The 27,738-nt window shown below is 34.0% G+C and overlaps 1 protein-coding gene across 1 annotated transcript; it reads left to right on the forward strand.

The window, feature by feature from the left end:
* The first annotated feature begins 1,378 nt into the window (after positions 1–1,378).
* Positions 1,379–27,341, forward strand: LOC110371009 (proton-coupled amino acid transporter-like protein pathetic). The gene is made up of 9 exons (XM_064036719.1): positions 1,379–1,535; positions 11,752–11,883; positions 12,758–12,908; positions 15,682–15,803; positions 18,429–18,513; positions 24,157–24,401; positions 25,067–25,279; positions 26,481–26,650; positions 27,033–27,341. Exons 1-9 carry the CDS (start codon positions 1,510–1,512, stop codon positions 27,272–27,274), a joined length of 1,386 nt encoding a protein of 461 aa, XP_063892789.1. The 5' UTR covers positions 1,379–1,509; the 3' UTR covers positions 27,275–27,341.
* Positions 27,342–27,738: the final 397 nt, after the last annotated feature.

The raw sequence follows: 27,738 nt of genomic DNA on the forward strand, positions 1-27,738 counted from the left end.
AAGGGCACTTTAAAGTCAAAGAATAAATAATTTAATTTCTTATTGAAATACATTAGATTCGAGAGCTCTCTGCTCACCGCTGCAACCCGGTACACGGCACAAATGGACAGAACCACGGAAGAAGGAACGATAGCGGAGATGCCATAAGGAAGGTAGGTCAGGCGCCTTCTCGTAGGTCAAGTGATCTACGGTAGGCGTGATCAGCTACTGGAACTAAAGAAGCGTTCTTGCCTAATTAAAACCAATCTCTAAAAGATTTTATTTACTGGTTAATTTATTTTGAAAATAATGGCGTTAAATAGTGTTCGTCGTCCCCCGAGCACCCGCATTTTTGCGCGCTACTTTCTTAGGAGATTTTGCGTTATGATATCTCCGTTAGTCATTTTATTCTCCATGGGCAGAAGCCACTGAGTGGAAAATCAAGTCAACGTCACGGTCACATAGCTTTGGCAAGTTGCAGTGCAGCTGTGGAGTAATTGAATGAAGTTTACTACAATGTTAGGGACATTAAATGGGAAAATAAAGCATTACGCAAAGTTAAAGGAGATAAAAAAGGTAGATAAGAGATAATAATTGAAATTTTGATGGTACAGTTCAGATGCATCATTTCGTGAAAGTGGCATAATTGTGTGTGTCAATACATGCACATTTTCTTCATATGACATGGTGACACGGGCAAAAATTACCGGTCTCGAGTTTACCCATATAAAAGTAATGTTCTAATGTGTATGTACAAGTACGGCTTACCCATTTTTTTTCGGCTCGTTTTATTTACTACACTGCTTTGTCCAATTTGAATACACGTTCATGGAGTCGTGTTGTTTTTTTAATGAGTCGTTTTTGTTTTGTAAGAACATCAGGCAAGTATAATGTAGGTCTGTATGTTATACTGGTTTATTCAAGGTTATAAACGATAAAAACAAAGAAAAATAACGTGTTCGTTAGTATAATTAATTTAATCAAGTTTTTATACACATGGTTTTTATTATATTGCCACTTAAAAAACGTAATTAAACTACAAATTATTAAAAATATTCTGGCATACTTAAATTGAAGGCAATAACCTATTTTTTTGCTATTATAAAATTATGAATATTTAACCAAAAACTTTTATTGATAAGGATAAAAAGAATGTAGATTTTTTATGAATAAATAATGATGAAGGCAATTTTTGTACTTACACCTATTTATAGTCACTACTCGAAAGAATGACCTATATCATAATGTCTTCCAACTAAAACTGGATAAAATACCAACGCTCCATACACCGAGGTGGTCTGTGGTCGATTAACTGCAAAGGTAGCAATCAATACATAATATAAAGTCTACCTGAGTGTCCGTTCGTCCCATCTCCCCACTCCTAAACTAGTAATGAAAACCTTACCGAACGGTCTTAGATAAACAGCCACATCACTCGAGCGAATGCGCCCGCGCGTTGAAAATGTGAACAAGTGTTGTAATAAAAAATAAGCTCTATTAATACAGTGATAAAGTTCATATTTGTGTGTTATGAATTTGAACATGGAAAATGGAAGGTAAATAGTGTTTAATACAAATCATTCGTGCGAGGATTGCAGTGGAAATTATTGAATTGTTTTGTTATATGTATTAATTGAATCTGTGTGATACAAGTATGTATAAACCGTTTGATGTTCGAGTTTACAGTAATTAAATGGCGATGGATGTAATTATTAATTAACTGTTATTGCGCCTATTGCTTTGTTTGCGGATATGTACAGGTGAAACGGATTCCTGTTTACATCCGTGTTTTGTGATGATTACACTAATCTATTTGAAAATGGTTTAGACTCTCTTTCTTAATCCTTATTGCTTGGCAATACTTTAGTTGAATGCAGCAAGTACCTATACTATTATTTAAAAACGTGAAAATAAATAAACGCAGTGTCAAATAATTTAGATTATTTTACTAAGTAAGAAAACTTTTAAGGTATTTTTTTCGTACCGGTGACTCTTATTTATTCCTCGTGCAGATTATAATATTTTTAATAGGTACATTGAATTAAGATAATATAACCAAAAATCCATCGCTTCTGAAAAAAATGCAAAATTTCGGCTTTCTCGCGTGCGGCCTACACTACTTTGGCTAACGAATGGGAATGTTTGAAAACATTTTTCAGACACGTGACACTCACGTGCGGCTTAATTCATTTGTTTCCAAATACTACCTTTAATGAGCTAAACAAAGCCCAGAAACAACTTTTTTACCAATACAACTGCGTCCCTTTTTCATTTGAAATTCCTCGAATTATGGCTGAAATCTCAAAGCGAGTCACGTTGAGCAGGTCAGGTCATATTCCCCGTAATAAAAATATTTTTATTCGCCTACGCGATATGAATTAATGGTTTTTTCCATAAAACGGAGCGTCACAACGAATGTCAATTCAAATAAAAAGCATCATTGACAATCATGGTTGTTATATTGTCTTGATTACCTACAATCTCTCTGTAGTTTGATAAGGAAAAAAATCAAGCTGAGTAGGTATCTATAGCGCAAAACTGTGATGAAAATGAAAACCATAAGAAATACCCGTGTAAAAAGCCTCTACATATATAAATGGGCTGTTTACCACCGAAATAATTTACACTAATTACAAATCGATCTATTAAGTAGTTTCTGAGATTAATACAAACAAACTTTTCGGCTATACATATATAGATAAATAATTTTGGAATAATGCTTAGATGCATGTAAGAAATAAAGGGCTGTCGGCTCTATTATCACATGCTTGTTTTTTTGCTTTTCTCTGTATGCTTTCCTTTTCACAACTATTAGTTGGCGCTAACAAGAACCACTCTTATACCTCACGATTTCATGAAATTCGAATTCTCTTTTCTCGATGTTCCTTCACAACGTGTCCTTTCTGGTATTTCTTTCCTTAATAAACTAGTAAAAGTCTGAGAAAAAATAACATTAGGAGTACATTACTACTCGAGCCTGAGAGAAAGGTTCGTTAACCTCCGAACTTAGAAGAACATAGAAAAAGAATTATAGAGCTATACCTTATTCTGCGGTTTTCCTTATTTCTGTCTGTTTTTCTTTGCTTTTTAACGATAACGGAACAAAGTATACGTACCTATTTATAACTGTTAATCCCTTACAATGTAAATCTATTTGAAGTATTACATTATCATGTTATTCTGATACTTAATCCCACTTATATATAAGTTACTCTGAAGGTGAAAGTTTGTGAGTGTGTGTGCGTATCTTTAACTACTTCACCCGCAAACGGCTGAACTGATTTTGTTGAACCTTGGCGGTAAATTGGCATTTTATCCAAGTGTCGGAAGTGGTTCCTTAAGGACAAGGATGAAACTGCAGACGGTACTAAATTGATATGGCGTCTGTAGCAATGAAAGTCATTGCCAACTTATTTGTCCGTGACCGTGATATCAAATGGGTTTTATTGCTAACTATAGTGTTTAATTAATATATGTAGTTACCTACGAGAGGCAAGAGTGATGAGAAGTGACTCATAAATTAGCTCTTTCCCGGCGATTGCTGAATTTTAGAGTCCAGAAACTCTAACTATCATCTTATATAATTTTCATCTCAGTCTATCTATCGTTTTTATAGAGAAGTCTTAAAAAGTACTTAACTAATTTCCTACCAATATTGATCAAAATTAAAGGTGAGATTACAGTCACAATGGAGTGAGTCACTGTGCTTTGTTCAGATCTGCTCGTGCTAGTAATCAGTAATCGATTGCATGCGAACATTTCTAAAATATCCGCAATATTGCAATCTTTCGCAAACACGTGCTGAGAAGTAGAGGAGTCGATTTTTATTCGCGAACAATTTTAGTCGACTTTCGTTATTATTATACATACGTACATAGGTTAAATATGGATATGATATGACTCAGAATAGTGTCTATGGAGTTTCATGCCGGTTCTTCTCCATAAAACCAACTTCTTGGATCCGCCTTGACATTTTGAAAGAGCTTCCATAGGACACTTTGAAATTATTTATTTTGAGTTTGAGATCCCGTTATTAAGACCTAGATTTTATATCTGAAGAGGTCAAATACTCTGCTTGTTAGTATGATTTGAAAGCACCTTCAAACTATATCATTTGAAATCAAATACGACGAAGTGGTTTGACAGGTACATCGTCAAAAAATAGAAGGTTAGGAGTAGGTTTTGTTTTTGCGAAGTTTTATTTGAAAGTGGGGTTTTTATTTCCACGTCAATAAACAGTTATTTATCAGAATTAAAACATCATAACATAGCACTCGCAGAAAGTTATACTGTTAGTAGTAGTTTATATGTGTATGTAATGTAAAGCAATGCGGCTCTCCACCCACGGTCAAAATGTTTTTTTTTTGTACACTGGTGTCATAATAATAAATAAATAGTGTAAAATAAGTTTATAATGGTAGCAGAAGGTGTATTCTCTGAGTTTTTCCAGCTTCTAAACTAATTTAAACATCTGACAAAAATCTATCTAATAATACCCAAATTATTTAATGAACAGAAGTTAGCAAAATAATTTGAGAAACTATGTAATCAAAATAAAGAATCTTAATATTAGAACTTTCTCAAATCCACCTGACAATCATCAACTATACACAATTTTTATAAGAGAGAATCAGCACAAGACAATGTAACGTCTATAAAAAAAACTCTGCGATCTACTATTGGCTTCTATTATTAGTCCTGATTGACGATTGAAGATAGATTGTTTTAAATTATTCTCATCAGTAACAAAATTGACTATAATGATCTTTGAATTGCTTTTTGCAGACGTGACGATAGACGGTGCTAGTTCACTATTGTGGGTCTGCAATTCTGTTGAGTTGGAATTTTTCTAACTAGTTAACTATGTTTCTTTTTTATTCTTTCTTGGTATTTACGATAACTTCTGTGTTGGTTGCATTGGTACACGTAACCCAATGGTCCCGTTGAAATCGAACCGGCGACCATTGGGTTGCGGTATGATCCCGTATGCCTAGGTTCCGTGGTCGAGCCGAAATTGCTTTACAGGTTTTAGAAACTTTCATAAAGTACCCCTTAGACTGAAAGTCGGCTGTTTTACACACCCATGCCTAGAAGAGCACGTTAAACCTCCAAATGCTAGTAACGACTGCTATATTAGCAGTCCAACAGTTACAATTCCAAGACAGAGGCTGTCAGGGGAATTTGAAAATACTCTGACACTAGGGCCTGTAAGAAAGATAAGGTTAATAAAATATAGAATTTACGTTAAATCATTTTTCTCAATACAATGTAAATGCACGTGTTTGTTCTTTAATTTTCGTCCTTCATATCAGAAAACAAAGTATTACATACTGATGATATTTATAATCGAATACTTTACAAGTATACTAAGTTCTTTAATCCTTTACAATCTTCTACTTCAATAAGTGATAAGGAAACTAATTGTGTAATAAAGCAATGAAATAGTTATGGGTTTCAAACTGTTGCATACTACTTTCGAATGAAGTCAAACTGTGAATAAAATCAACGTAAAACTTGAAAAATAAATTTCAATAATAAAAAGAAGAAGCCAATTTTCACCTTTAACAATAGCCTTCGGTAAATTATTCATGAGACGACGAATAGGTATTTTCTCATTATTTATAGCTTAGTACTAACCTTACAACTAATCTATATTAGTATGATACATAAACCAGAAGAGTTTGTTTGTATATTTGAACATGCTTAAGAAACTACTGCACCAATTTGAAAAATAAAATTAAGATGATATGCATCACCCCTCTATTGCATAAGTGCAAACACCACATAAGTGACGCATTACAGAATTATGTCAAAAATGTCATAAGACTTTTATCTTTCACAAATGCAACAAGTAAATACTTATGCAACAAACAATGTTTACTTACGTGACTTTCGTATGTTAACACAATAATTAAAATGTGTTGTTTTGTTTGTTAATGTCGTTCGATCTGTTTTTCATATCTTACACTAGCTGAGTTATGACTTTCACTACCAATACACACAATAGCCACTTTCCTGTTTCTTTTTCTGCAATTTTGAGCATTATTTCGCCATCAAGTGGAAAATTAATTAAAATCCGCATCTGAAAATTTACTTTCCACGAATCTAATAATTGCTTTATGAGATCAATGTACTTTTTAGATTTAAGTTGCTTTTCCTTGGCTAATAAATAAAACATCAAGATAACACTTGTTTCGAAGAAGGCAATGACTTATTATTATAATAACAAATACGCTTTGTTAATTCAGAAACTATTTCATGATTAACTTCGGCTTTGTTATATATCATATTATGGTATACCTACTGATCCCTGTCTATACTAATATAATAAAAAGGAAAAATTTACTTTTTTGCTGTTTGTAACCGTTAAAATAATTTAAAAATTCTTACGCTGTTGGAAAGCTACACTCTTTTTGAGTAATATAGGCTATATTTTATCGCAGTACGGGAAGTAGTTCTTTCGGGACGTTGTCGACCCGGCAAAAACACCGTGTAGGTAATTTATATAGAGCTAATGTGAAAATTCGATCTTCAATCGCAATTCAGTGGTTACATAGGATATAGAAATTCATCTACATTAACACAATAACAATAATCATGATGACTGAAAGAATGTACCTATTGTTTACCTACTCTAAGAGATAGTGTACTGTTATCTACTTTATATGTCTGTCTAGTGAGATCCAGTTTGTTTAGATTTTCTTATTTGCACTGTTTCTTTACAAAAACTTCAACTAACCAGTACTAATATAGTAAAAAGGAAACTTTTTTTTTGTATATTTTTGTACCCTAAAGGATCCGAAACTACAGAATCGATTTAAAATATTCTTTCACTGTTGGAAAACTACACTCTTTCCGAGTTCAGGGTAGTAGTTATAACAGGACGTGGATGGAACTGCTTGTATATTTTAAAAGTCTTTTTTATGATACTTAAACCTTAATTTCACAGTAAATAAAAAATATTTTATCTTCTACAAAATATTGCCTTTTAGTGTTTGTGACGTCGTGAGTTATATATAAGCTCTCTATTTACTAAACCGATTTTTTTATATTTTCACCAATAGAAAACTAAGTATCTTGTGAGCATCATAAGTTATGTTTTATTCGGATGCAAAAAGTTCCGGTGACACTATGTAAAACATCCATTTTACAATTAAGATAATTTAATTAATTCTGTAATGTGAATAATTCGTTATGCAACAGACGTTTAACAACAATGTTTGTAAACCGTGTCTAATTTAAACGTTTACGTAACATGACCTAAACAATAGTTGTCCAAAACCAATACAAAAGCAGACATCGACATATTGAAATAACATTTGTACTAATTTAGTAGAGAGAAATCATTTTTTTGTTCATTAGTTTGCAAAACTAACCAGTAGTTACAATTTGCAAAATTCTTCCACTGTTGGAAAGCTGCACAATTTTCAAGTAAAATAGCCTATATTTTATCCTGGTAAGGGCATTAGTTTCCCCGAAACGTAGGTGAAACCGCGGAAAAACAGTTAGTAGGTATATTAAATACTTAACACATATATGTATAGTCACCTATCATAGGTATTTGTGATTCCCCGAAAGCGAATTGACAAAGGTATGACATTGCAATACTGTTATGTATTAATCACTATATTTACATGAAATAGTGGTAATAGCTCACAGGGATAATGGTATATTTATTAGTGTGAAGATTTTTAGAATTGGTAGGTTATTCTTGTGACTTATAGTAGCATAGTGTAATTGCCTTGTTCAACTATACCAATGAGGGCTTTCGATATTTTTTCTGCCGCCAGGCGGCGCTTCGTATGCGTCAGGTCCAAACAGCTGTCAAATAGTATGGAATTGTAGGTGCCGAACTTATTCTTTATTGAAATTCTGTTATATTGGAAGTGTTATTGATTTTATTATGGACTACGGTCAGAATAAGGTTTCCGAACTAAAAATTGAGCTAAGAGAGAGGGTGCAAAAGTCACTGGTACTAAGGAAAAGCTTGTTGAAAAATTTGTTAACACAATATGATTTAGTTTTTTTTATTTACTCAACCGCAATAGTAAAACAATAATGCAGTGCTTTAATTATAAAATAAAAAAAACACTAAAATCGTTCACTATTCATAGTAAAGATAAGCACTTTGACAGTTACCTGGACCTGACGACTCGGTGCTGCCACCTGGTGAACGCCATTTTTGAAAACCCTCATTACAATGCGATGTATGATAATCATATATCAATCATAGCAGTTTTTCTTCCCACAGAATGAGGCTAAAATCGCAGAAATTCGAGTAGAAAAAAACATAATAAAAATACAGTTGTTTTCATTTAAAACACTGACTTATAATATCTCATTTTAAATGATTCGCAAAAAGATAAATTAACAACTAGAAACGACGTCTTCATAAAATCAACAAAGTAAACGGAACTTCGGTTAACGTATCAATGTTACGCGCGGACGCGAGTAGCGTGAACAGATCTCACGTAATCGGTCAATGACTCCCTGCCTATAATACAGTGGTAGTATAGTTACAGAAATGATTCGCAAATAATGACATGATTAACTAATGAACAGTTTTAAAATATTAAAAGTAGGTCTGTCTGTATCAAATAATGTAACCTTGAGTAGAGTCAAAAAATTCGACCAATGAGAACGCAATACGAATCTTTTAAAGTAATACAAATTAAACAGTAAATTGAGTTAACAATGCTCGAACTAATCGAGCAAAACAATGTAGTGATAACGTAAAAGTAAGCTGCGTAAAGGCAAACTGAGGACTATCATTTCGGCAACATTTTCAAGAGGCGTCATCAACAATCGTTCTTACGTGGTGCAGTTCTTCATCAAATAAAAACATTTTTAAGAATTTAGTTTGAAGTACAGGCCTAACCAGCTTTGACTTGATTTTGAAGATTTTCTTCATAAAACAGTTGAGTGATTAAATTAATGGAACTCTAAATGGTATTTTGAGTGAGAAATCTTGTTATTAATTAAAAGCATTACGAATGATCTCATGGTAAATCCCAAGAAGAGATGAGAGTAGGTATCGTTTACTTATAATTTTGTTGTGACTAAGAATTAACTGGTTTCTTTCCCAAGGTTCATGAGGTTTTCCCTGTTTATATAATTTTTAAGTGCCTACCAAACGTTATGCTATCCTAATAGATAGTATGAAGGTTCTATTATTATTGAATTAACATTAAAGTTTTCGTTTTATAGACCATTCAATATGACTTTTATATCCTCGAAACTAATTTTAAACTCCAATAAAACATATTCAAAAAATAAAAATCCTATAATCGTACCGTTATTTAGATACTTAAAACTGTTCCAAATACATAAACACGGTAAACACGATAATAATAGTCACCTTGTCCTACAAAACTAGTTTAAATTGTTGTCCTCAGTATTAAAATGGTAATGTTCTGCTAAAACTAGAAAAAAAAGGTAAATTACCTGTTTATTAGTGAGGAACAGTTCTTTACACACACATATCGGAATAATAGTATTATGGACTACTGGCTACTAAAACTGGATAAAATTAAAAAATAACTAGTTTCGTAGTGAGGAACTGTCAATCAATCAATCATTTTATTTATTTCTCATCATCAAGTACAAGAATTGGTAGTATACGTTTCATTGGATATAGAGACTGGTGTCTGTGGTAGGTTGATCCTGTATTACAGAACACCAGGCGTTATTAGGCGAACAAATCTGAAACTATTGAGATCAGTTAATGAGAAAATAATCAAAAAATAATTAAAATTTAACTGGGATTACATCATAATAAAATAAAAAAGTATTACAAATTACTTAGCAACAAAACAAATTAAACTTAGCATAAAATTAAAATAAAAAGATAAAAATTAAAATAACAATAAAAATTATGAAAAATTAGTTGGCCGCGTTTTCTGTTCAGATTTGATGTGTGTGTGTGTATGCATGTATGTGTGTGTGAGTTTGTCTGTGTGTACATGTGTGTACTGTTAGTTAGCCATAATAAAAAATTCCAAAATCAAGAATTTTGTGTGGGTCTGATGTTAATATACTTATTAATCAATTGCCAATATAGTACTGTACCTATCTTATGGTCAGTGGTACCATTTAACTGTAAAGATTGGTTGGTTATCGTTATAGTTAAGTCGTGCAACTCACCCATAATTTTAAACTTGTAAGGACAATATCTTGATTGAGTAAAGCAAAGAAGAAAAAACAATTATTAAAATTCAAACTGATCAAGGCTGTCTCTCTTCTTATCTCAAAAATATTAGTGGCAATATTTTTTAAAAAATTAAAGAAAATAATCAGCATCATCTTTAATATTGGTTGGTTCCTGGAAACCCTAATAGAAGTTTTTCGTCGAATCCATTTATGCAGATATACGATTTAACAATTAACTCGTTTCGAAACCAATTGCGATTCCTAGGAATAACAGAGAAAAATAATTACGTTTGTAAATACGAAAACGAACAAGCCAAAAATAAATGTTGTTTTCTAGTTCTTAGTACGAGTATATATTGTGTTAACAATTTCTACTCACACGGTCGGTGCATAAGATACAGCCTCGTAATAAATAAATAGGAAGTCTCAATAATAGGGTCCCGTTTTACCCTTTGGGTTCACACAATTTTTAATCAACCGATAGTTTTTTTGGGCTCATAAATCAGTATAAACATGTATGGTAGGTACATAACAACGACAGATTTTTGGGCGGTATCAGACCGACTTAAAACTTTGATCAAATTCAACTCGATTTAACTTAAAAAATATTTTTTTCCAACCATCGGGCATCACCATTGGTCTGTAGTCTGTCTACATCTTTGAAAGGCTAAGATACGGAGTAACATATGAACAGAATGTCACTAACCGCTTTGTTCTATCAGTATCGTCCCACGGCATATCGGCACACGTAACATAGGGACGAATGACGACATATATTCACAAATTGACTCCCCATACGCTCGTGTGGATTTAATTAACATCCTGAAGGAATGTTGATCTATTTTGAATTGTGTAGACAGCGGTGTGTGGGATTGAAAATATTTATTAATTGACATAAAACGTGTAAAATAATTTCATGTATGTTTTATTTAGGTTAAAAATAAAAATTGATAATTTTCCGTACCTAATTGCCTAAAAAATCAAGAGATACTTTGTACTCAAATAAGGAAGCAATATTAGTCTGAAGGAAAATATCTCGAGGAAACCCGTACTATAAAGTCTGACTGAAATCACCGACCCGCATTCAGCAAACGTGGTTATTAACGCTCAATCCTTCTCCGTGTGTGAGGAGGCTTGTGCCCAGCAGTGGGACGATAAAAATACTGTTGATGATTAGATACCTAAGTAAGTCGTGGTGGCCTAGTGGGTAAAGGACCAACCTCAAGTACGAGGGCGCGGGTTCGATCCCAGGTCAGGCAAGTACCAATGCAACTTTTCTAAGTTTGTATGTACTTTCTAAGTATATCTTAGACACCATTGGCTGTGTTTCGGATGGCACGTTAAACTGTAGGTCCCGGCTGTCATTGAACATCCTTGGCAGTCGTTACGGGTAGTCAGAAGCCAGTAAGTCTGACACCAGTCTAACCAAGGGGTATCGGGTTGCCCGGGTTACTGGGTTGAGGAGGTCAGATAGGCAGTCGCTTCTTGTAAAGCACTGGTACTCAGCTGAATCCGGTTAGACTGGAAGCCGACCCCAACATGATTGGGAAAAGGCTCGGAGGGGGAGGGGGATGATTAGATACCTAAATGAAATAAAGTAAATGGATTCTTATATTTTTCCAGTGTAAGGAGCAGCATAGAAAATGTACCGTCAACAACACAGTCAACGATCACTCTTGACAGAAAGGATGACGACAAAGACGAGAAGAATGACTACAATCCCTTCGAACACAGAGATGTTGTTCATCCTACTTCGTAAGTATAGTCATTATTCATGAACAAGAAATTATGCTAGCTGCTCAAATGCCAATTGTAATTGAAAAAAGTTCTCTCTTACACTTAAAACTAGCCTTCTTCCTCTTCCTAGCATTCTCTTCCACTTTCTTCTATCCTGTAAACTCTCCTTCAAGTTCGCAGCTTTTCATATCTTTCTTTATGACACTCATCTAAAACAATAAAATACTTACTGTTCTAATTCCTTCATCTTGTTTCCAATATACCGACCTGTAAAACAATTTTAAACCATGCATAAACAATATAACTTTTTAATAAACCATGTGAAAATGCAATATACAGAAACTTTATTAAACAGTTTAATTTTTTACGTTAATACGAAAGAGCTTCGGAGAACACTACTAATATCATTAAGTGGTACTTACAACTTGAGTTTTTCATTAGCACTTTCACTGAAATGCAAACTTCTTATAACCGAATCTTAGTTAGTCTGTCGACTTTTAAAAGAACCTTTGTTAATAATATTATTAATGAAGAAGCAAGTACAGTGGCTACTAGTAACTGTACTACCAATATGTCCAAGATATACTTAGAAAGTACATACAAACAAAAGTTGCATTGGTACTTGCCTGACCTGGAATTGAACCCACACTTGGATAGTCTGGTTCTTTACCCACTTTTTTGTGTACCTATGTTACCTTCAGTAACTTACCTGTAGCAGCTAACTACTACCTGTAGTAACTTAAGAAAAAATATTTGTACCAACGCGCAAGGCATCAAGGTAGTTACCTATTGACTTCTGAAGTTACCTTCAGAAGAGCAAAGTTATTTGACAAGATCTGTACCACAATGCTTTAAGTTTTTTTATATAACAATGTTACCAAACTATTCACAGGACTTTAGGCGCATTCTTCCACCTTCTCAAATCATCATTAGGGTCAGGATTGCTTGCGATGCCAGCTGCCTTCAGAAACACCGGGCTAATCCCTGGTTGCATTGGCACGGTTCTCGTTGGAGTTATTGCTACACATTGCGTGCATATTTTGGTAAGGGTTCTTATGTACTTTAATAAATATCTGAGGGCACGGCAGTGCCCCAGCCAAGACTCGAGCAAAGCGGGCACGGCCGTACCATCTTTTCTCGAAGCGTTTCGCGGCTATTTCAGCCCCCTGTATCTTCCATGTGAACAAAGCTAGGAGTTTAGATTTTCGATTACCAAGAGTAAGTATTAGAACAAGCTCAGTCTCAAAATTACAAGACATTTGAATAAATAGTTTACGAGTTATGAGCGATCAAAGTTACACCATTTTGTCACTGACTCACTCACTGACCGATCATCAAAAGTCTAAGGTACTTCTAGCAAACTGAGAACCTTCAAATTTGGCACCAAGACAGGTTATTAGCTACATATAAAGGGAAAATTATAAAAACCTTAAAAATTAATAAAAAAATAGGAAACAAATTTATATTTGCGGTTTTTCAAGAACATTGTGTATGAATTTTGACTGCATTGATAACTTTGTTATTTATTTATGTACAAAATGTTACTATTTGTTTTATTGTTACATAGTGTGGTATATTGTTATTATGTATTAAATATGAATTAAATACATATGAATAAAAAAGCTAGGTTAAATGAAATGAATAATGATAAAATCTTTTATATAAATGCAGTGCGATAAATACTCCATGCTCGCTCATAGATGGCGTTGTCCTGGTCTAAATCGCGCTATGGTTTCGTTACATAGCTCAGTATAAGTAGTACTTAAAAAAAAAACAAATAATTTCATGTGATAGTGCCATCTATCTCTGAAATAAACCCATTTGATTCTAAAAGATATTCGATTCGAAAATTCGACGATTTCGAAAAGTTTTTACTTTATTTTAAAAAAATGCATTTTTCGTGCTACTTTAGGTGTAGGGTAAACTGGGTACAGTTGTGCCAGGGTACGGTAGTGACATTCGCAATTGTAACGAAACTATACGTAATACGGGGGAGGGGTGTGAGGGAGAAAGACGTGGCTCACAAGCCTAAACACGTTCCCCAATATTGCGTTAGCCGGCGCAGGACGTTGACGTAAGCAGGAGCCCAGATTGCTTTTCAACAATCAAAAGTAAGTATTTTTGTGCGATTTCTTCCCCTAATTTCTGTTATTTTTATACAGATAGATTATCTTGTTATTTTTTTCTTTAAAAGTTGGACATTAAGATTTAATTACAAGTGACTTTTTTTTACGTAAAGTATTTGGCAAAATCATGGCGATTTTTTGTTTTCAAAATGATGCGTTGAGTACTGTTGTGACAATTTTTTTGGGTACGGTTGTGACGAATATCTATACATATAATAAATCTCATATTAATATTTTTTGCTTTTAGATGACCAGAATACGTTTGTGGAAGACCGAAAGAGCGCAGTGTGATATAAAAAATATAAAGATGCCGATGAAGAAGCGAAACAAGGGATTTCGTACGTGTAGCTCAAGCTACAAGCCTTTCCACAGCTACAAGTTTTAACAGAGTAAATGTTGTTTTGTTGATTATTAAAACTATGTTTGTAAGCTTATTAAGTTAAAAATTTCTACAATAAAATATATTATAGACCATTTTGATATATGTTTATGCGTGTCACAACCGCCCTTGGTATGTGGCCGGTTGTGACACTTTCCCATTTTTTTTTAAATTGATCTTATGAGTAATACATTGTATTAAGGAACAATATATTAGTGTTTTTACGTACACAAATGTCCAAATTGCGATACAAGTTCCTTTTCTGGGAGCTAATTAGTAAAATAACAAAATTATTGGTCATCAAACGAAAATTGGCACAACTGTACCCAGTCTACCCTACATATTTAGTTTGTAATATATTTAGTAAGTTGCATGTAAGCAAATTTAATTTGTTATATACTTAAAAAAGAAAGAGACCTACAAAAAATAAATTAGATCCCACCAAAAACATTAAATGTAAAAAAAAGCCAAGCCTCTACGCAATTCTTCCACCGTAAAAAGTAGTGAGATCGCATAGAAGCCAAGTCCTGTTAAACTTTATTTGTAATAATAAATTAATATTTTGTGACTATATCAATAGTTTTGTTCACATTTCAATAATATTGTCTTGGCCATGAGCACAAGTTAAAAGTCGCTCCTTGTGTACCCCCGTGTAAATACCGTTGGATTGATAAATTTATATATGGACATGATTTTACGATTGGACTGATTGGAATTTGAGATCACGATAGACTAAACATGCGCCATAGTACATGTGCAGTTCATTGATGTTGGATGATTCTGACTGTCGGTCATTTAATAACAATAAACTAAAAGTATTTAATTCTTTGATATTAAACTTCATGTTTGACTTTCACCTCTTCCAGATATGCTGTATTATATATATTTATAGTTTATTGTGCTCATGGCCAAGTCAATATTCTTGGAATGTGAACAAAACTATTGATATAGTCACAAAATATTAATTTATTATTACAAATAAAGTTGAACAGGACTTGGCTTCTATGCGATCTCACTACTTTTTACGGTGGAAGAATTGCGTAGAGGCTTGGCTTTTTTTTTACATTTAATGTTTTTGGTGGGATATGTTTAATGTGTAGATGAGACAGAAGTATGTTCTATGAATGTATGGTATTCTATGTCCACGAAATTCGGCGAAGCGAATAAGACATTAACTAGCTTATTGCAAGTAGTATACTCGGCCAACGGTCAGTTCCCATACGCTCCGTTACAAATGAGAACTTTAAAAATATTAGATATAATTTCTTTACTGATTGTACCTTCTAAGTCAGAATATCGTATTCTTTATAGGTTTCCACATCCCGTGCAGTCAGCAAGAACTGTCGAGCACCATCACTCAGCTACACGGATACTTGCGAAGAAGTGTTCAAGCAAGGGCCGAAGAAGTTACAGCAATACTCTAAACATATCAGGTAGGTAGCGACATTAATTATTTTGGCAATAATTCATTATTATTCTTTATTGCACACACAATACAGAAAGGTAATGTAGAAAGGCGAGCTTTATCTAGAGTTGGGTTCAATAACAGCAAACGTTACACTGATAGAGAGATTCGATAGGGAAGGTTAAGTCATAAGTGCCCAAAAAATTAATGGAATAGTGAAGGCAAATACCTGAAACAATAAACTACTTAAACAAAAATGAAGCACAAATTCATATGACAGTTCTCGCCAAACTTTTTGTCGTCACGGAACATAGCGCCAGTCGCTGCGTAGAAACCAATTTTTGGTGTCAATGGGTAGCGAAGGTCAGGTATGGGCAACTGTACAAATTTTATAAAGTCACGAGAAAATCTGTCTACGACACATAATAATGTCACATAAACCAATTTGGATTTAATTGTAACGAATAATTACATAAGATAAAATTAGAACAATTACGCGTAGTCGCTAATAATTTGCATGACAGAAGTGACGATGAGAGCTAAAAATAGATATTCGATCATTAAAATACCAATCCCTTTTGTAGATATTTTCCATTGACCCAAAATATGAACTCGAATGACTAATCTTGATCCAATTAATCAATGGAAAATCCAGAACTGAGACGACTTACTTGACTGGTATTTTAGTATGCCAATTTAATTTTACTCCAAATTAAATTCCTTGATATGTACTGAAAGTACTCTGAAGTAGTTTATATTTCAAAGACAAGATCGTAATTTGGTTTTAAAAAACCTTATTTGATGTAGCTCTCAGATATTTGCCGCCTACGTACTCATTAGCTCTTTTAAATATTGCAAGGGAAACTTTTTTTTCATACAGGCACTTTCTTTCTAAGTGCTACAATCTGAATAAAATATTGAATTAATTTTCAACCATATCCCTAAAGTATAAGGTTCAATGTAGATTGAGAAAACTTGGATTGTAGAAGCTTGATGTGCTAGCGCCTGATTTTTTTGCTTTAGTAGAGAGTCGGACATTTTTTCTATCATGCAGTTCCTATGAAATAATTCACTTCCTTCCTTTCTTCTTAATACCTATTTGTTCATACATTTTGACTAGCCAACTTTAGACGAGGAACTAACAACAGTAACTGTAATAACTACATACATGTTAAAAGTGATGTAGGTATAATATAAATCATCCTATCTTACCTTTAATTTTGATATCTACGACTCTTCGCGATCCTCAATTTCTTGTAACAAGGCACGTCGAGATAGCTACAATATAACGACCAAATGCGATTTAAATTGAGTCCCCACAATTTCATTGGAACTAAGTGCAAATTGGAAGTGTGGTTGCTCAAAACCTCGAAATAGACTGAGCTTTACATTCTGAATTTGCTGACATGTTCATTTATTAACCACATTTTATATCCAGTTAACATTCGTTATTAAATAAAGGATGGATATACCTAATTTTATTTGGTCTATAAATGTGACATATTTTTGGAGACTAAAATACGGCAAGTTAATAAGAATAGTCAAAAGTTTTACATTTGTATGTTGCTCTTTGTGTGTCGTACATTCACGCCAAAACTAATGAACCGATTTAAAGTCAATATAAGTTGTCTCAAATGGACCTAATACAAGTTCTGATGAATGAACCGATTAAAATGAAATATGGTATTATACATGGTCTATAGCCAAAGTAAGGACATAGGCTAGTATAATTCACGGGTGCGAGAAATACTTTTATATACTTACATACTTACCGCAGGGAACAGCTTGTAGTAAATACATACGTACAAAAATAAACATTCTTCTTTCACGTCTCACTTGACACTCCATTGAGAACGACAAAACCACGGATCACAACATTTTACACCAAACTTACAATTAGAACATTTTCAGCTATCGTAACTTGGTGTAAATGCCTAAATACTAAGACAATTACATTGCATAATTAACTGAAGATACCTTAGAATTTATTCTCAGTCATTTGCAGCATTACGGCTCATAAATTCCAAAAGCTAGTTAATGTTCTTAAGTAAAATAGTCATTAAGTAATCTTTGATTGCAATTCCATTTATTTTTGGATGATTTACAGGTTAACATTGTAATACAACGTATAGGTAAGCAATTATATAACTTTTAAAAGAGAATTATATTCTTTCCACAACAGTTCTCAACAAGTCTCGAAGCTTATAAAATTTTAACTTCTATTGAAACTTGAGTTTAAACTGACGTGTTTCCCAGAAGCTAGAGATCGGATAAAATGTACGTTTTCTCATTTCTTCGTATTACTAGAAATGGAATGTGGAATGGTTTCATATTACGTAATACATATCGAATGTTGAAGTTACACTGAATGCATTAATGGTGGATTTCAATAACTTATCTACTCTGTTACCAGAGATAGGGTAAGCAAACCAACGGATAGGTAATTAAAATCTGCCACAAAGGTAATACGCTCCTTAATTAAGTGTAAATAACTGAAATTAATTGTCAAGAATGTTCGTACGTTGGGTCTCTATACCACTGGTCACCTGGGTTGACATGTTTCATGTAGGCTGTATTTTTATTCCTTTTTTTATTAAGGTCTTTCAAAACAGTTTTCATACATTATTATTACATACATATATTATGTTTACAGACACTTCGTAGACGCAGCGATGGCGGGCGTATGTCTTGGAGGCACGAGTGTTTATGTGATATTTATCGCTTCGTCTCTGAAAGATGTGAGTATTAAACCACCTTTTTTTTAACGACGTCAAAAATAATCAAATGACCCCTCCCGCTGTGGGTTAGCAGCGGTGAGGGAGTGTCAGACTCTTACTGAGTAAGAACCGTCGTGTTCCGTCGTAGGCCTCTTATGTACCAGGGCCGCGGTAACTCTTCCGAACAAACCCGCAGCCCCGGTACTAAACCACCTTAAACTTTAATACCACCACCTCTTCTTCTAAGAGCTCACACTGCAAACTTTTAGTCGGCTGATAGTTTATTTGGGCTCATAAATCAATATCAAGATTAATGGTTGTAAGCACATTACAATAGCCGGTACTAGACCGACTGAAAACTTTGGTGAGAATCAAGATTTTCTTTAAAAACTTTTTGCTAGCCATCGGATCAACTGTCGGCCGACTGTTTAGTCTAAGTACAGTGTAGGTACTCTATCAAATACAAATTTTAGATGAAGTTTGCGCAATTGTACTCCTGGGCTAAAATCTATGAATCTAAATAATTATCCCTTTCTGAAAATGGGCAATATCATCATTGCTCTCATATATTTTCTCTTTGCTACACAAATAGTATTTCGTAAATAATATATAAATGGGTTGCTCAATTCAAGAGCATACAAAATACAAGCCTAATATCGTAGAATACAAATATATTCAGATGTCAATTGTTTTAATACAGAGCTCGAAAATTATTTAGAAGCAAAGGGTTAACCTGCTATTTGCTGCTAAATGCAATTCACCCCAAAATTTTTGCATAAAATTGTTTGCTTCAACATATTCTAATCCTGCTCATTTTAATAAATGAGTTTAATTTCAAAATGCGAGTCGTGTACATTTCGAATTAACTGCAGACATACTGAGTATATGAAATGGTGCTGTGTTGTAAAATTGAATTGGGTACTCATGAAGTTACGTACCTACAGATTCCTTCTATGTGCAATTGGTTACGGATGCCTATGTACATAATATGTAGGTATGTACAGCGACCGATAGTTCAGTACCACAGTCTACGCCCTACTCAATCAATTTGATTTTGCCTCCTCACGGTACTTTGAAACACGTTTTCCAGCTTTCCATTTTATCTTGCGTAACGTTTGAAAGAACTATGTTCAGTAAAAATATCTTAAAAATGGTAATATTAAACAATGATGTGATGATGATGATGTTCTCCTAGCCGATTATCAGTCACGACGGTTGTTCTCATATAAGGAAATAAGCCAGCTGCGCAGGACATATTATTATAGTGCACAAGCGTTTGTGCAGACATAGATGCACTCACTATTCCTTGACTCTCACAGACCGATGGGACGTTAATCCCACACGACGCAGGACCGACATTTACGTGCTAAACAATAATTATTACTTATTAAACAATAGTATAATAATTAGACTTATAATTTTCAAAATGGCAGCCAATTTGGCATATTAAAATATAATACAAATTCAATAATTGTTCCTTTTTCATGGAATTGTAGCTCAATACAAATTGTAACGGCATTTCGTCGAATATTTACAATAGCGTTATGCACTCCAAGTAATTAAAATCTCTGTAATGAACCTTCAATCACACCTGATTACCTGAAATCAATAAAACCTTGTTTTAAAATTGATTGAAAATGTTAAATGATAAAGGCACCTTTTGTATTTTACTCTTAAATTAGCTTCAACCCTCGGTTTCACTCGCGTTTCGCAGAACACGCGGTCCACCCAATCCTTGCACCTGGATGAAATATGATTACCAGTTCCGAGATTCAAATACACAAACGTTTCAGTTTTATAAAATTAGTATAAATAGATTACAAAAACTAAAAAATTACTCACGTACCTACATCTGTTTTATGTACTTAACCCTTCGAAAATGACCTCTATACCATTCACCTTTAAATACACGATTTTAGAATGTAATCAAATTAATTTGTGATTGTAAATATCACGTGCCATTGTACGAGAAAACTTAATTACACTGCCTTGCAAATAATTATAAGACAATGAGTTTCAAATTATTCTCGAGCATTGTAAAACCCTGCACTATATTTTACAACGTAAATAGTATTAATGGCCTCATTTTAGACAGATCTTTTAAACTAAGCCATGTATAACGTACGAATATTTTCAACTTTAAAATTAGATACTTATTTTAGAAATTATGAGATACTTTAATCATGCGTTATCTTTGCATATGTAAAATCATTTTACATACATTATAGTTTATTGGAGTAATGTGTGTTTTTGTACTAAATGATTAGGAATATTAGCACACACCAGGCCTTGTAGAAAATGTTAACCTGCTGCTCCCTCGCTTATACCATGAACGCATTTCCCATGAGAACTATGTCGTACACCCTAATTAATGTTTCTATTAGTTTTCCTCGAAACATGTTTTTTAGTTTTAATTTAAAGTAATCGATGAGTTGAGTCCCATATAGACATCAATTTGCTGTATTATTGCTATAGGAGTAAATTCTCCCATGAATACTGAAGTTTCTCTGAACGGTATTAAGGAACTTACTTAAAAAAAAAAAACATCTTTTGACCTTTTGTCTTAGAAACAGATTTTTGCTTTACTTTATAGTTGGGAACAAAAAAGGTCACTAATCTGAGAGTAAGTGACTAGTAATGCCTAAGGCTAACCTTGTGAAAGCACTTACGACTTTGTGTTCCATTTTTGAAATCCTGATGTGGCTTATAGTTTTATTTCTAAGAATATTGAAATCTGGTTCATGACGTAAATCTATCTAGCCCAAGGCCATAATAGAGAGTAAGTAAAAGTTACTTTAGAGAAACTTAGCAGCCCTAAGTTTGGATGTTGGCGGTGTTACACCACCATTCCTGAGAGGGTACATGGAACTGGCGTCCCCTTATACCAATCGGTAGAAGTGGTTGTGACAATTACATGTCAGAGGATGTCAGGAGGATTTGAAAAAAACTGTGACAAACGCTTGTTAGGTGACTAGCCCTGCAAGCTCAATCGATGCGAAGAAGAGTTTACAATTCCAAATAGGAAATGTTATGCCAAATTGGGCTGCATCATAGTTAAAACTGATCTAAAACACTGTAAATGTTTTTTTTTTTAACAATATTCATTCACATTTACGTGTAAGGTTCAAATGGATATGTTGGCAGTACATTCATGGTAAAAGCACTTTCACAACCACCACTACTAAAAGTTTCTTGTTTTTCCTATCACCTACACGTACAAGCTATTTTAATCTTTATTCCCTTTAAATTACAGTTCAAATCAGCTTGGTATAGAATTGAAAGTTTGCTCAGAGGGCCGTTAATGTGTTCACTCAAATTATTCAGTACGCCTAATTTCAGCAGTATATTTCCGTGATAAATTCTTAGGGTAGGTTGGTCATGGTTTCAGCTAAAGTTAACTTTAGCTTCAGCAAAGTATTTAACAATAGTGTGATGCAAAGAATCTTCTTCATTTGTATGTTCCTGTAAGTTTAATAATTTAACGTTAGTGCGAGTTGTGACATTATTATTTGTCTAACTGGCAATTTGACGGCTGGTTTTGGGTGCAACATGGTGCAACCCGCCCGCACACTGCAAACTTTTGGTCGGCCAATGGTTTGTTTGAGCTCATAAATCAGTATGAAGATGACTGGTAGTACGACCGACTGAAAACTTTGATTGGAATCAAGATAATCTTCAAAAAATAAAAATATGGCAACCATCGAGTCAAACGGCCGACTTTTTCGGTTTAGTTTTTTATTTAGTCTGCAGTGTACGGGTACACTGAGCGTTTATTTATTTAGAATTGCCAACAGGATGAACACAATTATATGAGTTAAATAATTTCATATACATAAATCAGTTAGTGTTAGTATACTTAGTTGGAAGGCTGACAGCCAAGAAATATTGTAGCACGGTTTCGAGCAGCAGTGATGTATAGTAGGTATTAAATCGGCACTAGACCTATTAATCTAGGCTTGATTTCTTGATTGAATAACGGAAATATATTGCACATAATAGAAACATATATTTTGTGTTAGTTTTATTAACACTGTGATTGAACATCTTCGTTAGTTGTTATCGGTAGACAGAAGCCAATAAGTCTGTCAACCACTCTAACCTAGGGGCATCACCCGAGTTACTGGAACGAGGAAGTCAGATAGGAGTCGCACCTTGTAAAACAGCATTACTCAGCTGCGTCGGTTAGACTGGAAGCTGATCTCACCGTACTTGGATAAAGGCTAGGCAGGTGATTTCATAATACTACGCATTTCATTGCCTATTATCATTGTATTGATGAAGTTTATTAATAGCAATGTGTCGCGGGTATTTTGGGAATACCCGCACAATGTAGGCACACACTGAAATTATCGGAAATTAGTGAAAATCGTGCCTATTTGTTCCTGCGGGATTTATATTCGGAACACACATCACAGTGACAAAATTACTCAGCCGACTGTGCCTTCGACGTTACAGTACATTTTTACAATAAGACATACATACATAGATATAGATAGTTCAACTCAGATTTGCGCGCGGCCCTATGTGTGCGTCGGCTTGTAAATATACAACTTTCATTCGTGTGACAGTGACGTCGTCCGAGCATGACGTGTTCTTATCGCTTTTTGTTATGGGTACAGTCGTTTACGAAAATGTCTAGTTCTTCACGAAGAAATTATTAAGGAGTCAGGTAAAGCGTTTAAAAAATGAAACAATATACAAAGTTTTTCATTATTTTCTCATACGTCTTTTCAAATTGACATTGACAGTATCTAAGAATTAAATACTTACTCCTTACATATTTTCTAGCTCGGGGTACGCGGACAATAAATAAAAGTGTGGACTAAGAATATAAAAAGAGGTACAATCTAGTATAATAATGTAAACAAAATGTGTGGGGAATTTTAAAAAATTATATTGCTTCGCATAATGTCGACCAAAATAAGACGGAAATAATGAAACTCATAAATGAACGTTTAAGTAAAATTGATGAAGGGATGTGGGGTAATACTTGTCGACATGTACCTACAAAAGAAAAAAGAAGAGTACTATAGACATTTTGACATGGAGTCAGAATTTGTAATTCACCTTGGAGAGTAGCGAATCCGGAAATTCATCATTTGATTTTTCAACTAGCGATTCATAATCATTATAAATAAACATTAAATTACGTAATAACTGTTTTTCTTTAAACAGCCGTATAAAAACCCCTAAATAACTGTATTGTACCCGACTGTACCTCTTGTCACGCACACAAAGTCACTGTATATGTACAAGGGTTACCCACACATAAGGCCGCGCGCACGACTGAGTTGAACTTACTATAATATGTACCTACAATGAGCACAGCCTCTCTTTATCTTTGATGTCGACTTGAGACGACATATTGAAAAATGAAAATCAGTTGTCAAGAAAATACCTAGGTTTATTGTTCCATAAAAGTCGATCAGCAGCAGTTTTCGATAACACCTGTTTTAAAATTTGAAAAATACTTGTTGTAACTTTTTCATTTCCGAGCTCTACCACCAAAGTAATCTGTTTGGCTGCGGAATAAAACTTTTAGGAATAAAATAAGCAGCCGATCGGCTAACATTCTCCCAAAGTTATTCCAAACTTTCAGTTTTCATCAAATAAGAAGAATCCTACTAATGGTATTATCACAAAAACTGTACTATTTAATTCCAGATATGCGACCACTTCGTGCCATCCAAGAAGTTCGAAGTCGAAGTCTACTGCGGGATCCTACTCCTCCCCCTTATCTTGATCACACAAATTCGTCACTTGAAGTTCTTAGTACCTTTCTCAGTAATAGCCAACGTGTGTCTAGTGGTCACATTTGGTATTACTTGCTTCTATACGTTTACGGATTTGAAACCGTTGGAAAATATTGAGATGGTGGCCAGTGTTGAAAAGTGGCCGCTGTTTTTGAGGTAAATTGTTTTTATTTTTGTAGTGATAGTGTCAGTTATTTTGTCTAACTATTTGGATATAGGTGCATGTAGCAGAGATGAGAATGTTGAGATGGATGTGTGGGGTTACCAGAATGGACAAAGTGAGGAATGAGTATATCAGAGGAAGCCTGAAAGTAGCGCCAGTGACAGAGAAAATGAGAGGTCAGCGTTTGTCCTGGTATGGGTATGTGATGAGACGGTGTGAAACGCATGCTACAAAGAGTGCGCTAAGTATGAATGTGGAGGGATGGAGAGGTAGAGGTAGACCGAGGAAAAAATGGATTGATTGCCTGAAAGAAGACATGAAGCAGAAAGGAGTAGATGTAAGTATGACGTCTGACAGAGAGGAATGGAAGAAAAAGACATGTTGCGTCGACCCCAAATGACTTGGGAACAGGGCAGGAAGATGATGATGCATATAGACTGCATACAGAGTTCGTATCATATGTGTTCTATATATCTAACTATATTTACTCTGGCTTTGTCGCATTATGAATGTTAAGCTGCAATGAACTTTAGACTGTATCTGTTATTATTAAATACCTAACTTAAGTGTAAATAATAGGTGTCTGAATACCCAACCTTGATTCTAATTACTGTAATTTTAAACAGACATTATGAACCCATGTTTCTTCTATTTCCAGTACAGCAATATTTGCAATGGAAGGCATAAACGTTGTGATGCCAGTGGAGAACGAGATGGCGAAACCCCAACACTTTCTCGGCTGTCCCAGTGTTTTGAACGTCACAATGATATTTGTCACCATTTTGTATGGTGTCGTTGGAATATTCGGTTATATGAAGTATGGGGAAGGCGTTTTAGGGAGTATCACGTTGAATCTGCCGGAGGGTGAAAAGTGAGTATAAGGTATCTAAGCTCTAATTATACACAGGATCATAAATTGATTTATCTATATTAATATACGAAATATTGTTTGTTGGTTTGTACCCTAACGGCTCCGAAACTACTGAACCAATTTGACAAATTCTTTCACTGTCGGAAAACTAAACTTTTCCTGAGTAACATAAGCGGAAATATACATCCCGTTACGGGTAGTAGTATCCACGGGGCGCGGATGAAACACAATTGTTTTAATATACATATACTATTACATTCGCAAACTCACAGGTCACACTAAAATAGCTTTTGGATTTTACTAAATATTCATGAGGTAGCCAGGAATGTGCTAATTTGCTGTGTTAAGCGTGGGATGGCATTGCTTTACCTACATTTTGGGCTATATTCCACGGATCCAATTATAAGGGCAATCCAATTGTCAACAAAAGTACGCATCTGAATAGAAAAATCTTCGGCACGTAATTTAAACAATTTGAAGTAATGTGATTATTTGTAAAAAACTTGAACTTTGAACTACTGAATAAATGAAAAATAATGTAAATAAATTGTAAATAAATAAAATGTAAATAAAACAGTAAAATTTTCTCATTAGCTTCTAAATAAATTATCAATAAATCCCGTCTACATACTAAATCTTTATGAAGAGCTATCTAAGTAACAATCGTTGTGTAGTACCTACTTATAAATCAAAACTTATTCCATTAATCAGCATTAAACATCATTTACTGGAAAATAATTAATTTACACATTAATTTGATAAGTTTAATAATTATAATGTACATCCCGAGAAGCAAGATTGTCTTAGAATTTACGAAGTATTGAACTTTCTAGATATTATTTCTTTGCTTTATTTTGTACATGCATTTTAAGTACCCCTTCAGACTACAGACTTATACTATCGATTAAACTTAGTCGCGCATCTCATTAAACTTTTTAAAGTATCCCCATTCCCTAACGTTACTTTTTCACTTCTAAACATTTTCATATCCATATTGATCAATATCCGACCTAATGAGCAATCAAAATAAAGTTTGAAAGAAGTATCAATTTGTCAGGTACCAAATGAAATAATCTAAACTTGTTAAATTGTTATGTAATCGGAAGCATATCTGAGGAAATCCTTAAAAACACTTTTATAATATACATGGTTTTACAGTTCGAGATTCCATAAAATTAATTCCTAAATTCTCTCTTTGCAGCCTGGCGTTAACGGCAAAAATCCTAGTGGCTGTTGCAGTATTCTTCACATATTGCCTACAGATGTACGCACCAATGGACATTATATGGACGAGAATCAAGTGCAGGATCAGCAAAAACTATTTCAATATTAGCCAAATTACTCTTAGAACTCTTAGTGTAACTTTGACAGGTGAGTAGCAAAGTTTTTTACCATTCTCACCAAACTTTTTGTCATCACGGAACCTTGCAACCTTTGAATAAAAAATGAATTGGAAATAAAAGGCCCGCCCATTGCATAAATAAACTAATTTATCATCCGCTCACCCTGTATGTTGAAGCCGGCTTCCAGTCTATCTAGATACAGTAGAGTACCAGTCTTTATTACGAATCCGACCTATTCAGCCAAGTTAGCTGGACTTCTTGGAAATGCTGGATGTCAGGCCAAAAATGCCAAAATGACAGCCAGTATCCGTTAGTTAAACATACCTTTTGAAATACAGGAATTCATTATGGCAGAGATAGTCTCGATCACGTGTGTTGACACTACTAATTCGATATTTTCTCTCTTCCAGTTGTGTTAGCAGTGGCTGTACCAGACCTGGAACTCCTCATTGGTCTAGTTGGAGCCATCTTCTTCTCCACGCTGGGCCTTCTAATCCCAGTAGTAGTTCAAACAGTTCACTTGTGGGAAAAGGGACTGGGAAAGTTTTCCTACATACTGTGGAAGAACGCTCTGCTACTAATATTTTATTTCATAGTACTAGTGTCAGGGTGTTATACGGCAGTTAGTGAAATTATATTGAAGTTTAGATAAGTTTATTTATTGTTTGTGTAAGGCCATTATTGTTTTTTTATACGTAATAAAATGTTATTGACGATAATATTTTAATCTTTTATTTACACTGCCTCCCATTTTGCTAGTTTTGATAATGGCTATCTGATTTCAACAACCTTAAAAACTATATAGTTAAAGTTTTTGTTCCTTAAAGAATTCGGTTTTATAGGTCCCGCAATAATAATAGTGTACATAATAGCAATACGATTTGTAAGTATCTAAAAAAATAATGAAATTACAAATTAAATACTTTACATAACAGTTAATGACATTTAACAAGAGTGAGATTTAAAAAATTAGAACAGAAGTTGCCTGTCCAATTTATGAACTTTTTAGTCACCCTTTTTTGTTCAGACAATTTAAAAGTTTTGCTACAAAACTAGATAATTGGTTCCGACAACTGTTGTCAACCGATGGATAGTTTAGAATAAAAGAAAATAGTG

The sequence above is a fragment of the Helicoverpa armigera genome, chromosome 10, assembly GCF_030705265.1.
Source record: "Helicoverpa armigera isolate CAAS_96S chromosome 10, ASM3070526v1, whole genome shotgun sequence".
Classification (NCBI taxonomy): domain Eukaryota; kingdom Metazoa; phylum Arthropoda; class Insecta; order Lepidoptera; family Noctuidae; genus Helicoverpa; species Helicoverpa armigera.

Excerpts from the sequence above, each read along its gene's own strand:
- LOC110371009 (XM_064036719.1), top strand. The coding sequence starts at position 1,510 with ATGAATTTGAACATGGAAAATGGAAG. Across the intron at positions 12,909-15,681 it reads CACATTGCGTGCATATTTTG|GTTTCCACATCCCGTGCAGT; the intron begins GTAAGGGTTCTT and ends TATTCTTTATAG. Across the intron at positions 26,651-27,032 it reads TCTTAGTGTAACTTTGACAG|TTGTGTTAGCAGTGGCTGTA; the intron begins GTGAGTAGCAAA and ends TCTCTCTTCCAG.